At 39.7% G+C, this 13,718-nt stretch overlaps 3 protein-coding genes across 3 annotated transcripts; all 3 read left to right on the top strand.

The window, feature by feature from the left end:
• Positions 1-6,251: 6,251 nt before the first annotated feature.
• Positions 6,252-6,656, top strand: LOC133448265 (histone H2A-like). Its single transcript, XM_061726637.1, has one exon. It carries the CDS (start codon positions 6,252-6,254, stop codon positions 6,636-6,638), a length of 387 nt encoding a protein of 128 aa, XP_061582621.1. The 3' UTR covers positions 6,639-6,656.
• A 202-nt stretch (positions 6,657-6,858) lies between these two features.
• LOC133444032 (histone H4-like) lies at positions 6,859-7,665 on the top strand. Its single transcript, XM_061721504.1, has 2 exons — positions 6,859-6,866; positions 7,296-7,665. Exons 1-2 carry the CDS (start codon positions 6,859-6,861, stop codon positions 7,663-7,665), a joined length of 378 nt encoding a protein of 125 aa, XP_061577488.1.
• Positions 7,666-9,985: 2,320 nt separating this feature from the next.
• Positions 9,986-10,470, top strand: LOC133454245 (histone H2B-like). The gene has a single exon (XM_061733149.1). It carries the CDS (start codon positions 9,986-9,988, stop codon positions 10,358-10,360), a length of 375 nt encoding a protein of 124 aa, XP_061589133.1. The 3' UTR covers positions 10,361-10,470.
• Positions 10,471-13,718: the final 3,248 nt, after the last annotated feature.

The following is a 13,718-nucleotide window of genomic DNA, read 5'->3' on the forward strand; positions in this document are numbered from 1 at the left end:
AGGAGGAAGAAATTACATAAAGTCTTTTATTGTTTCCCACATCCAAACCATGAGGAGTAGGGAACACGAGTTTCTATTTCAAGATTTTATTTTTAATTTGTCCCATCACAATTTGTTATTTGTCCATTGTTTATATTTGCCTCTGGAATTGTACATTTTCTCTGGATTTGATTATTCGTGCGCAAAGTTAGAAAAAAGGAAAAAGAAACACTGTATATTTGCCAGTAAGACTATTCTTCTCTATTCTATTTTATTTTGTTAATAGTTAACAGTTAACCCAAACTGACATCTTTCCCAAACTTTAACCAGGGACTGGTAGGTAGCTAATCACTTTCTTGAAAATGATTCCCAAACAGCCAACTCCGTCCAGATTCCTCCTTTCCGGTGCAACATTTTTCTTTCGTTGGTCTAATCGGGGTTTTGTGTTCATTGTGTGTTTGTTGAAACGAAGCAGAACATGTGGAAACACAGTACATGCTTTTTTGTGCCTCCTTCTTTCTGTTCATTTTGAAATGAACTCAGCTGACTTTTCTGTGTGGAAAGATAAGCTGTGATGTGGTCCATCAAATGTTCCCTCTCTTCCTCCAGAACCTGCAGCCGAATGCCCCACTTCACCTGAGACCTCAACAGAGAGGAGCAACTCGTTAGAAATGGAAGACAGAAACAAGGAGGACCTGTGTGGAGCATCTTTGCTTCAACAAAGAACTAAAATCCAAAAACCACTAAACAGAATGAAGGTGGAGAATGAACAACAGAGATTGAGACCTCCAGATTAATCCAGATTACACCCAGTCCTGGACAACCAGTCCCACCCCTTCCTCTTAGTACACATCTGTTTGAGCTAGTAGACTGTAATGACTGTGGCTTGTACATCATTCCTATCCAGAGTGTTGGTAAAACAAACCCAGCTGTCCCCTTGTTCATAGATCTTGACTCTTTCAGGTTTGAGTCTCCGAAGACGTGGAACCAGCTACTGATTAAACTCCCTGCCTCTCCTGCTGCATCTTCCTTTGTCAGATCACAATTTCTCAAGTTTCAATTCATTGAAATACAAACATTTTCACGACACACACCATGACAATCTGAAAATGAGCACAACCAAGAATGAACGGGATAAAAGCTTGTAGTGTGAGGGTCTACATATACACTAATCTAAGTAAAACAAACAAACTCACAGCTTTAGTAATGTGTGCAATAGAATCAGATTTAACTTTATTATATGTGCTTTTAACTTAATAAGACGCATTTGCAGAGTGGATCTTCTGTTTTGTTTTATTTTTCTTAATATTTTTTTCTTTTCATAAAGAAAGTTATGAAACTGAATGCTTCATTTTAGTTGTGTTTGTCCTACACAGTCATTCCCACATGACAACTCATATGATGGAGTGTAAAGACAAGTGTGCTGCATTCAGATGTTTGGACATTGCTTAAATAAAGCAGTCATTAACTCATAAAATGATCTTCTAGCCTCAGATAATGAAAACCACTGACGTGTAGCCTGGACACTTCAAACACGTGTTCTCTGTGAAATGGGTTGGTGTCGCCATTTCCATCAGTACAAAACGTACTGAGCCAATCGCAGTGGTGCGGGGGCGGGCTTTAGGTGATGACAGAGCCACGGTCCCAAACAACCGGGAGGACTGCAGAATTCCTAATAACACCTCGGACGCAAACGGACAAAGGTCAGACTAATCAGATGAGGTCGGCGGGCCTGTGGTGTGATTCGTGCCGGGTTAACTGTGGAGTCGACTCTGCTTTTAACAACAGCTTCAGGACAAGGCTGGCACCAATCAGGAACTGTATTTTAACTATGAAGCATTCTGTTGTTCAAGAGGTCCTTAAAAACAAATTGTGTTCTCAAGAAGAAGAAGTTGGTTCTTTGGTGACAAACGTTTTGAAGCTTTACAAAAAAACAAAAAAAAAGTAAAAAAGAATGAAATTGTAAAATAAAATGCAAACAGTTTTTCTTCATGTGGAGCTCCATTTTATTACTTCTGTAACATCTAAAACTGCAAGTGAATCTTTTCAACAGAATAATCTTTGCTTTTCGAGCTGGTGAATTGTGAAAACGTTTCTGTTGCTGGACTATTTTACGAACTGTTCCCATCAGTTTCCCTCGCTGCCGATGAAGACGTGCTCGTGTTAAGAGTATCCGTCTGGTCCTGGTTGCTATGGCAGCCGTGCCGGTCACTTCAGAACAAACACAGCTATGGATTCAACATGATGACACTAGAATTTGTTTAATCTTCTTAAATGACCTTTAACCTGTGCATTCAATTCCAACCTTTAGATCCTGATGAATCTGTTCCAGGACATTTTGTCTGTTTTTAAGACAACGCATATCAAGAAAATATGATCTTTTTATAACCCACTGAATTGTGAAATTTAAAATAAAGACGTGACTTCATATTAAGTGTTGTTGGAGTCCAGTGTTTATGATTACAAATAATTTATATTCATACATGTCTATTGTTCCCTCACACTTTCTGATATAGTTTTCTATCGTGAAGACTTGAACTGTGTCGGAACATTTTCTGGCAAAATCTGCTCCGCAAGACACAAAAACAGTTTTCATGAATTTCCTGTTACTGAAATAAAACATACACTGTGAATATCTGCAAGGCGGGAGTTCCCCTTCATCATCACATATCATCTGAATAACTAACCCTCTGACTTAATTCCTTTTTCCTGAAGATTGTCACAAAGAGAAGTATGTGTCTCTATTTTTAGTAAAACGTGTTGCCAGATCAGTCGCCACAAGGTGACAACAAAAAACTGTTTCTAGAACAACTTTTATTTAACCCAACTGTCAGTGTACAGCAGCACAGCAATGGAAAGTTACCGGATTAGTACATGATGTCTGTGGAGAAAAACTGTTTTGGTATGGCAGTGGAAGAAAAACTGATAAATATAAACATGAAAATGTGTTTTTCACTATTGTTTTTCCTCCAATTATTATTAGGATTATTATTATCATTATTATTATTATTATTATTATTATTATTATTATTATTATTATTATTATTATTAATAATAATAATAATAATAATAATAATAATAATAATAATAATAATAATAATAATAATAATAATAATAATAATAATAATAATAATAATAACAACAATAATAATAATAATAATAATAATAATAATAAATTCCACTAAACTCACGTGACAAGACTGGGGGGCCCTGGGGAATACCCCCGGCCTTGCAGGAATACTCCAGATGAGAAGGAATGTTTAAATTAATCAGTATTTATTGATCAAAAACTTTTACGATGAAAACATTTATTTTTTTTTGTGGTTTTAATTGTGTGAGCAACAATCATTTAAGAGAGAGACGGTGTACTACAAGGTGATTCGTGTAGCCTCCGCCGTAGGTTCTGCGTCGATTTAACGCGGAACCATAAATCATCCTTAAACCACCGGCAGCCCGTCAGCTCAATCAGGAGGAGAAGTTAAGGAGCGGCTGCGAGTTGTTCATTGCTGGTTCGTTTTCTTAACTCTGAGCTTTGTTGCTTTGTTTGTTAGTTTGCTGGTGTTTTTTTTTCCTCTCTGTGATTTTTAAGTTATTTGTGAAGAAGTTCTGAGTTCCCTGTGTGAGTTTTTCTGTGTTTTTCTATTAAACTATGCCTTGTTTTGGCTAAAGTTTAACCCGGTTTTATTTTTTAAATTATCTTCAAAAAATAAAAATAAATCGATTAAAAATCAGAATTAATACAGAAATTATTGGTGCTGTAAACATGTGTCTTTTTGGAAAGGTGCACAACATGGACTCTGGTAGAATAAGAACAAAAGTGCATTTGGATGAAGGGAATGTCATCCTGACTTCCCACATGAAAAAGATTGTTGGAAACAGTTAGGCACCAAATATAATATATTTAATTTTTTTCAGATGGCAAAAATAAGAACTTTATTGATCCCACATAGGAGTAATTCATGTTGTATCAGCTATAGAGAACAAGGTAGTGCCGAAAAACAATATATATCCCCCCTCACAAAAATAAGAAAAATAGAGAAACATATTTTCTCACCAACAAAACATATTTAAAATTTTCCAAGTAACAAAATAACATATTTTTCGGGCAATGAAATAACATTTGAACCATCTTTCAGACAATTAAATTTGTTCATGCAAATATGTTTCTCTGTTTTTCTTTTGTGAGGGGGGAGCACACAGTCACAAGAACACCTGGAAGCATTCATGCTTATGACCACAGAGAAAGATCCTCATGTCCCTTGACAATGACAGAGTTGCAGAAAAAAGTGACCTGTTGAAGAAACTCCTTATCCCTAAACATTGAGAAAAATGACATTGCTGGTTTGTTTTTTTAGGTTAACATTCAACCTTCATTTCTATGTGAGTATTCAAGTTAAACTGTATATTTACACCCTCATTACATTGTGATTTATCATAACTCATACAGTGTTGTGTATTTCAGATACCTGTTTTGTATTGGTTCAACCAGAGGGACTGCAGTGAGACCTTAATTTCTATATGAGAGTATTCAAGTTAAACTAGAATACTATGCTCTTAACACAACATCTAGTCAAATCAGTGCTATTGCTATAATTTGGATGGTATCGTATCATGAGCCACAATTAAGTATTGTGACACTCATGCCAGGCGTTATTGTTGTTGAGTTTCCACGCGCCGATTGCTTTGGGCCGGGCCTAGTCAAAGTCCAGGGCCGTTTTTTAGTCCCAGTGCCTGGAAGTATGTGGATGTGGCGATGAACTGGAGGAGTTCAGTGATGTCCTGTACTGTGAGGTTTGTGCATCTCTTGAGCGTCCTGTCTGTTCTTAACCTGTCCGGTACTATCGGTTTGGTGGCCCGTGTTGGTGTTTTTGTGAAGAGGCATATGACGTCATGTGATATAAACATTTCATCCTGTTGTAGTTTGATGTTGATGAGTTCTGTAAGCCAGTTGTTTGGAGTTTCTGCAGTGTTGGTCCGTGAGTCTCAGCTCTGGATAGGTTGTATGTTACTGATCCTATACTGTCTTCTATGGCGGGATGGGTGTACCTGGTTTAAAAGGTTTTCGGTTGATTTGAAGAGGGGAGACATACGTGAAATGCTGACTCTATTCCCAGTGAAGGCCTGACCAGAAGGATCCCTAAAAGATCTGGCACCCTGGCCCCTGATCTAAATGACAATAAAATTTCATTCAATACTATTCCACCACTGTTTTCATCTGTAATATTATAAGACAGTGTGGTTAAATGTTAAATGAATACCTCATTCAAACTTACACATTGACTGCAGCAACTTTTCCCACGCCAATTGTCTCTCCTTTGCTGCTGCAGCTGTGTTTTTTTTTTTGAAATATGCTCTCATGCTCGTCATACGCACGTATTAACACTTCTAACTCCAGTGGCGTGAAGTATGTGGATCTTCAGATGCAAACTAATGTTTCCTCAAAGGGATTTTGTAAATTGAAATGTTAAATAAAGTAAAAAAAAAAAAAAAGAAAAGGTATGTGGATCTTTTGTTGTCGCCGGTTGCCATGGTGAATCGTTGTATCAGGGCTCCATTGATGGCTTTTTATTTCCCTCACGCACGCGCTTAACTCAAGGTTAACAAACTCAGAGTTGATTTGATTAACTCATATCCGCTGTTCTGGAACCAAAAACTCTGAGTTTCCTATCTCAGGATAAGTCAACTCAGAGTTTAGGTTTAAACTCAGTTGGTTGAACCTGCTTCCTGGAATACCCCTCTGGATAGCAGTACTGGTGGGTGTGAGGGATGGACGGAGGCTTGAGATATTACATAGATGGAAGTAGGCTGAGCGGGTGACATTATTAATGTGGGACTGAAATGATACTGTATTACTTTTTCTGCTGTAAGTGCATGTTGTGTGTGTTACATGTAGAATTTGGTACATGGAATAAACCAAATGCTCCATCATGGAGCATTTGGTTTATTTTTGTTGTATTGTTGTTGTTGTCCCATTCTATGTTATTGACATGTGTGACTCGGGGACGCGGTTCAGACCTCCGCTGCTCCCGATTGGTGGGCGGCTGCTCTGCAGCTCAGCCCCGCCCCCAGGGGCGAGGCTCCGCCCCCATGAGCGAGGCCCCGCCCCCAGGTTCGCCGTTTATTGGATATAATCTTTTCAAAACTCCCGCCTCGTTTCTCTCAGTCCTGATTGGTGCGGCAGGACTCGTCCGCGCTCTCCGGTATTTAATGAGGTTTTCCGCTGCTGGAGACACAGTTTCTCTTGACACCAGTTCCAGAAAGACCTTATCAACATGAGTGGCCGCGGAAAGACCGGAGGGAAAGCCAGAGCGAAGGCCAAGACCCGCTCCTCCCGTGCAGGACTGCAGTTCCCAGTGGGTCGTGTCCACAGACTGCTGCGTAAAGGCAACTACGCTCAGCGCGTCGGTGCCGGCGCCCCCGTCTACCTGGCGGCTGTGCTGGAGTATCTGACCGCTGAGATCCTGGAGCTGGCTGGAAACGCTGCCCGCGACAACAAGAAGACCCGCATCATCCCCCGTCACCTGCAGCTGGCTGTCCGCAACGACGAGGAGCTCAACAAGCTGCTGGGGGGGGTCACCATCGCTCAGGGCGGCGTGCTGCCCAACATCCAGGCGGTGCTGCTGCCCAAGAAGACCGAGAAGGCCGCCAAGGCCAAGTAAAGCTGCTGCTGAAGAAACCCCGAACACAACGGCTCTTTTAAGAGCCACACACTCCTCTGAGAGACACGATTACCGTATAATAATTACTATGTGATTTTTGTGCTTGTGTTCTTTCAGATGTAAGTCGCTTTGGATAAAAGCGTCTGCTAAATGACAGTATAATACCACTAAAGATCAATCCACTAATACAACGACACAACGTTAAAGCACAAAAGGTTGTATGGAGCAGTAACATCTGCAGTTACTGGAAACTAAACTGTCTCAAACGACCAATAAATACGTCTAGATATGTGAGGTGCTCTGTAATCAATAACTATTCCGGAGGTTATTAAATATCAGCTGATTTCAAACAGGAAATAAAACATCAAATATTGTATCTATATAAAGGAACATGGTCAAAAGGAAATTAACATACGAAGGTTCACTGGTGTTGATTCAGGAATTTAGATGTGACCTGTTCAATCAAATGTCTGTTAATCTAATGTGGAAATAACAAATTGCTCTTTTTTTAAAATAGGAATTTATGAAAGGAAATTATAAAATATTACTACCAGGTTTTCAGTAGGTGGAGCTAAAACACTGAAATTACTAATAGGCAATAAATCAGTGAAAAGGAGACGGCACGCCCCTGTCCTCTAACACGTCCTCCGAAAGCAGATATAACCAACAGTTGGTGACTGTTGGCCACATTCATCAGTTGAATCTTCGAGCAAACATGAGCGGACGAGGAAAAGGAGGAAAGGGTCTCGGTAAAGGAGGCGCTAAGCGTCACCGTAAAGTCCTCCGTGACAACATCCAGGGAATCACCAAACCCGCCATCCGCCGTCTGGCTCGCCGCGGGGGGGTGAAGCGTATCTCCGGTCTGATCTACGAGGAGACCCGCGGTGTGCTGAAGGTCTTCCTGGAGAACGTGATCCGTGATGCCGTCACCTACACCGAGCACGCAAAGAGGAAGACGGTGACCGCCATGGATGTGGTGTACGCGCTCAAGAGACAGGGACGCACCCTGTACGGATTCGGGGGTTGAACCAACCAAACGCCAAACAACGGCCCTTTTCAGGGCCACCCACCTGATCTTGGAGCATATTTCCGATGTTTAGCACATTATTTTGTACAAAAGTTGTATTGATTTAAATTATTTGATACCAGGAAATGCATCAATAACTGGGACAAAAAATTCTGTCAGACGTTATCAGGTCTACCTCTTAAATCACTCAAGTATGTAGAAAGATAAGCATCCAACTGGGTTCATTTTCATTGTCTTTGCACCTACTGATTAAATTAAAGCGATACACGACCGACTTCTGTGGCTCCACAAAAGTTTACCTACTTTTATCTGCTTGTTTACATAGATTCATAATGTGGAGATTCTACAGTGTTTTAAAAGTTGCATTTTCCACTGCAGGTGGTTTTAAACGGCTGTATTCGGTTAAATGTAATAAAGGACAGTTATAAAAAAAACTGTTTTTGCTGGTCATTGACTCTGGTCATATTAAAGAGCTCTGCAGTACAGATTAGAGACTAAGGCCGCGTTCAGACTGCAGGCAAATCGGATATATATCTGATTCCTTCTCATATCCGATTTTCAGGGCTGACTGTCCACACTGTTTTTAGCAAGTGTCCATATCGGATATGGCTCTGTTCAGACTGTGTCACATCATTGACTGATCTGACGGGTTGCCGTAGCAACGACGCCGGAGCGGAGGCGTCACCCAGCGCGTGTATTGTGTGAAGTCATGTATTTCTTTTATATATATAAAAAATCCCAAAATATCTGTACCGTTTCTGATTGGGTCGGCACTGCGCATCATTTTTAGACATAACAATGAACGCATACCGCAAAAGTTGTGTGATCGGCGGAGGGACCCGGCGTCCCAGCAAAATGAGAAACAGAGAAAAGGTGTTCAGAACAAAACCACCAGCAAACTAACAAACCAACCAACAAAGCTCAGAGTTAACACAACGAACCAGCAATGAATAACTGGCAGCCCCGCTCCATAACCTGTCCTCCTAGGAGGAGAGGGGCTGACGGGCTGCAGGTTCAGGCTCACAGCGCGACTGAAGGCTGATTTATGGTTCCGCGTTACACCAACGCAGAGCCTACGGCGTAGGGTACGCGGCGACCCGCACCTACGTGGAAATGCAGTCTTTTTTTCTGCTATTAAAACATGATTTGTAATGTGAATTTGCAACACTTAAACTACAAATAATAGTTTATGACGTGACATCAGAGATTGTACACGCTCTCTGTGAAAGGATGAGTAGCTCCACAACTGGAAATGGGCGGGTGGTTTGGAGCGTCTGGGACAGTCATATCCGATCTGAGTGTTTGGAGCTGTTCAGACTGACACGCATCTGCACAAATGCGATATGGATCGGATATGAAACTACCTCCTAGAGGTGGTTTCGATCTGGTTTGCAAAAATCGGATATCATGTGGTTTGGGACTGTTCAGACTTCAAAAGAGTCATCCAGTTTCAATCTGGATGGGCTAAAAATCGGATATTTGCCTGCAGTCTGAACGCGGCCTTAAACTCCACGGAATCTTTCGCCAACTTTTTCACAACCTTCAGAAAACAATCTCACAATACAAAGATAGTATTTATAGATGTATTTGCTAAACAAGCGGCGCTTTTCGGCAGTTTCCCGCTCTTCTGTCTCTCTACTGAGAGACGCCCACCAGTTTAAATAAACAATAAAAGACAAACTCCATCTATAAAACACACAAAAAACACTACATTTTACATTTTATACGGTCCACTTATGTTAAACGCAGAACAATCGTTTGCTATAGATTGTTTCTAGACCCTGTACATATTAAGATAAACCGACCAAAGGACAAGTAAAGTTAGATTCAAGAGCTGTGAAGCTTCATCCAGAGTTCATGGTTTGAAAATGTAATCAGCTGGACAGCCATAGTTGGATTGGGCTGACTGGAGTTGTTGTAAATGTTATGTGTAATTGTGAATGTGCATTTTTACACCTCAAATGTTTTCAGTTTTGACTTCTTCTTGTAGGTGAGACAGAGGACACAAAAGGAGCTCTGTGGTTCAAACACCACAAACAATATTTTCCATTGTTTCACAGCTTTCAGAAAACAATCTCATAATGTTGCATTTCATAGATTTAGAAGGTAAAGAGTAAACAAAGAGGGTTTCGACAGTTTCCCGCTCTTCTTTCTCTCCACTGAGAGACGCCCATCAGTTTTAATGAAGAGAGACTCCATCTGTGACGTCAGAGCCACTGGACCAATCACAGGCGGGAGACTGCGCTGTTGTTTTGCATGTGGAGGGAATGAAATCAGCCTCTCTGACTCAAGCAGTTCATTCGTTTCTGAAGAAGGAAACATGCCTGAACCAGCCAAGTCCGCGCCCAAGAAGGGCTCCAAGAAAGCCGTGACCAAGACCGCCGGGAAAGGCGGCAAGAAGAGGAGAAAGAGCAGGAAGGAGAGCTACGCCATCTACGTGTACAAGGTGCTGAAGCAGGTCCACCCCGACACCGGCATCTCCTCCAAGGCCATGGGCATCATGAACTCGTTCGTCAACGACATCTTTGAGCGCATCGCCTCTGAAGCGTCTCGTCTGGCTCACTACAACAAACGCTCCACCATCACCTCCAGGGAGATCCAGACCGCCGTGCGCCTCCTGCTGCCCGGGGAGCTGGCCAAGCACGCCGTGTCCGAGGGAACCAAGGCCGTCACCAAGTACACCAGCTCTAAGTAGACCAACACCCAATACAAACCAACGGCTCTTTTCAGAGCCACACACCGAATCTGGAGAGCATGTGATTTATTGAGTTTATGAACAATTGCTATAACAAAGGATAATGATTATGGTGTTTAAGAGCATTAAATGAGCAGCATCACATCAACACCAGTACTGAAACCAGACAGCTAAATTACATTTCCTGCGGATGTGATGTGTGAGGGGAATCAATGTTTTTAAAAAAACTGTATACTACTGATATATCAGGAGTTGGATAGTGTTTTTTTTTTTTTTTTTTAATTTAACTGACAAGGAACATAGTGTATGCTTGGTGGGATACCCAAGTGTGTATGCACAATTGTTGTATTGGTTTTAGTTGAGTTTTAGTCATTTAAAAGAACTATTTCAGTTGTATTTTGTGTTCAAGCTATAGTAGAAACAGTTACTGCTTTACGCCACCAGGGGGCATTAAGGAGCGCTGAAAAAGCCTTGGGCGTTGTGCAAAGTGATATCCGTCCACCGATGAGACTTTATTCAACCTTGGGATGCACAACATGTGTCAAAAATGAGTCCTGTGCCAGACACATGAGTCTTTTTTTAACAGCTAAAATAAATACAGGGATCTGTGTGCAGAACCTTCTAAATCAGGACCAGTCATTTGTACAGGGTAATAAACATTTATTTCCAGATACTTACCAGTCTGTAAAATGTTCTTATACTTAATCTGGACCTGTTGCCAAATCATGTCTGTTCCAGTCATGTTCTTATTGTATAAATATTGATAAAATGTGTCACCAAAAAAACCAACAGATTAATCATCTGTCAGATTTACACATTACATTATAGACTTCCACCAAAGAAGATTAACAACTTTAAAGTTGTTAATCTGAGCAAATGTCTGGTAGATCCATGAATGATAGGATTGTAATTTAAGAGTAGTGGTTAGAAAATGTGTGTTTGAGGCTATTTAGGCGTTCATGCGTTGTTGCTCCTTTATAACAGCAACAGTGTTTCTTTTCTTTATTAGTTTGTGCTTTATTTCTTCATAACCCTCCATCAAAAGATGTTGCTCATTTGGTGTGAAGTAAGTATCTGTTGTAAAATCAGTGAATCCGTGATCAATCTCTTGAAGAAATCTGTAGATGCGCATTTACCTGAGTTACTGACACCTGGCTGAACAAAGCCGCGCCTGCTGAGCTGGTTTGGTCTTTGTGAAATGGATGAACTGATGGCGAGATGTGAAGCCTGGATTTATCTTTTATCCTGGATTTCTGAATCCTACTTTAGTGAAACAGCCCTCTGGTTTCTCCCAGAGTGCTGTCACCCACGGCTTTGTCATCGTGCAGAATGCTGCGCTGTGAAGCGTCTGAAACGTCTCCAGGTGTCACCAAACAGTGTGGAAAATGTGTGAAGAAACTTAATGTAGAGTTACAAAAGCTGTTCATGAAATAAGAAGTAAGAACAAAAAATGAAGAGTATTTATGCTCAATAAAATCCAGACATTTACTGCATAAATGGAATAATGAAAGGTATATCATACAAACACTCAGCCATACATAAAATAACAATAAAATAACAAGTGGATATGAGTCATTTTTGACCCATATTGTGCATTAGAAAGGTAGTGACTCAAAAAAGGGGTTTTATTCAAAAATAAAGATATTTCATGGTTAGAAACAAGTTAATTGAGGTATAGCTTGAAGCAGTGGTGTAGTCTATGTGATACGCAGGTTTACGCCGTATACCCACTAGAAAATGTCCATGGTTTGCGTTTACCCAGTGGTCCGTGACGGTACTGCAGGTGGTCCGTGGAAAAGCTAAATTAAATATAAAATAATTTCTGTTTACGTTCATTGCAAAATGTCCCAGTTCAAATCAGTAGGAGGGTAAGCAGTTGTGTTTCGTGCTATTTTGTTCAGTTTAAACGATACAGAACAGCTCAGAAAAGAAACGGCTTATGAGCCACAGATAAGTAATAATGTAGTAAATACAGTTAATTTAGGTAAAAAGGTAAATATATGTAGATAAAGGTTATATTTAAACTTTACCCAGAACACAGAATATGTTAGCCATCAGAGTATTTAGAAGTTCAAAAGTGATCTCAGCGATAGCCCTTAAAGTTTAAAGTCCTGTTTTCCTCACCGTGTTTAGGCCTTTGTGTCGTTACCTTCTCTTCAGCTTGCTGTCCACCAGCCCACTGATGGATCAGCTGTTTTGTTGCTTCAGAGTGTGAAAAAGTATGGATATTTTATCTTTTTGAACCTTACTTTGTTCAGGTGAAGTTTATTTGTTAAATATTTGGTTTTGTCCGGTTTGAAGCCAATTTAAGGTGTTTTCTTGTTCATTTAAAATATGTTCATTGTTACTACTACTGATGAGCCTAAGTTATTATTATTGTTCATTCATTGATTGTTACAAGTATTGTGATGCATACAATAAATTAACAAAAAAATAGGTATTTTTTATTTATTTATTTTTTATTTTTTTATTCATATGCACAATGATAACACAGTAATTATTTTAACATACAAGGACAAATAATTGTGCAGGAGAGGAAAAGAAGCCAGAGGGGCTTATAAAAAATCCTCCCCCTCAATAAAAAATCACAAAAACAAATCAATCAATAGAAAAAGAATAGAAAGGAAAAAAGAAAAGGTAAAAAAAACAAAGAAAAACACAATAAACACACAAACAAAAATATCCATAAAATGGCAAATTTCATTTCAATTAGAATAGCCTATTAATTTAGCCTACATAAGAGATTCCCCACCAAGCTGGTAAAACATTTTTAAGGATGATGAAACTTAAGAGACCGATCTAAAGAGTTCCAGAGTTCCCGGCCATGAAATTTGATAAAGGATTGGTGACTGGAGGTAAAAGACAAAGAGGTAAATGAAAGTTCTTACGACCTCTAACTGAATAAGAGTGAATATCTGATGATAACAGAAAAAAATGATGAAAAGTGCCTGGAATGTCTTGTTTGAAATGAATGAACTTAAACATAAACAGTCATGTTTAAAACATATTAATAGAAACAATTGATAATAATTTAAATTTGCTAAATAAGGATGCAGAAGGTGCTTGATGAGTAGAATATGAAATCATTCTCAAAAATCTTTTCTGAATGAAAAATAATTGGTTAAGGTACGAAGAATAAGAATTGCCCCAAACAATGTTGCAATACGTCAAGTATGGATAAATTAGACTATAATATAATATCATGAGACAGGACTGATTAACTAAGAAACTCTTCTAATAATACCATAGGACTTCATCATTTTTTTTGCATACGTACTCGATATGTTTTCCCCAGGACAATCTTTCATCCACTAGTACACCAAGAAATTTTACACATGAAACTTGTTGGATTTCAATA

This window comes from Cololabis saira, chromosome 1 (assembly GCF_033807715.1).
Source record: "Cololabis saira isolate AMF1-May2022 chromosome 1, fColSai1.1, whole genome shotgun sequence".
In the NCBI taxonomy this organism is placed as follows: domain Eukaryota; kingdom Metazoa; phylum Chordata; class Actinopteri; order Beloniformes; family Belonidae; genus Cololabis; species Cololabis saira.

What these genes read in the sequence shown, in the direction of transcription:
- LOC133448265 (XM_061726637.1), top strand. Translation starts at nt 6,252, where the DNA reads ATGAGTGGCCGCGGAAAGACCGGAGGGAAAGCCAGAGCGAAGGCCAAG.
- LOC133454245 (XM_061733149.1), top strand. Translation starts at nt 9,986, where the DNA reads ATGCCTGAACCAGCCAAGTCCGCGCCCAAGAAGGGCTCCAAGAAAGCC.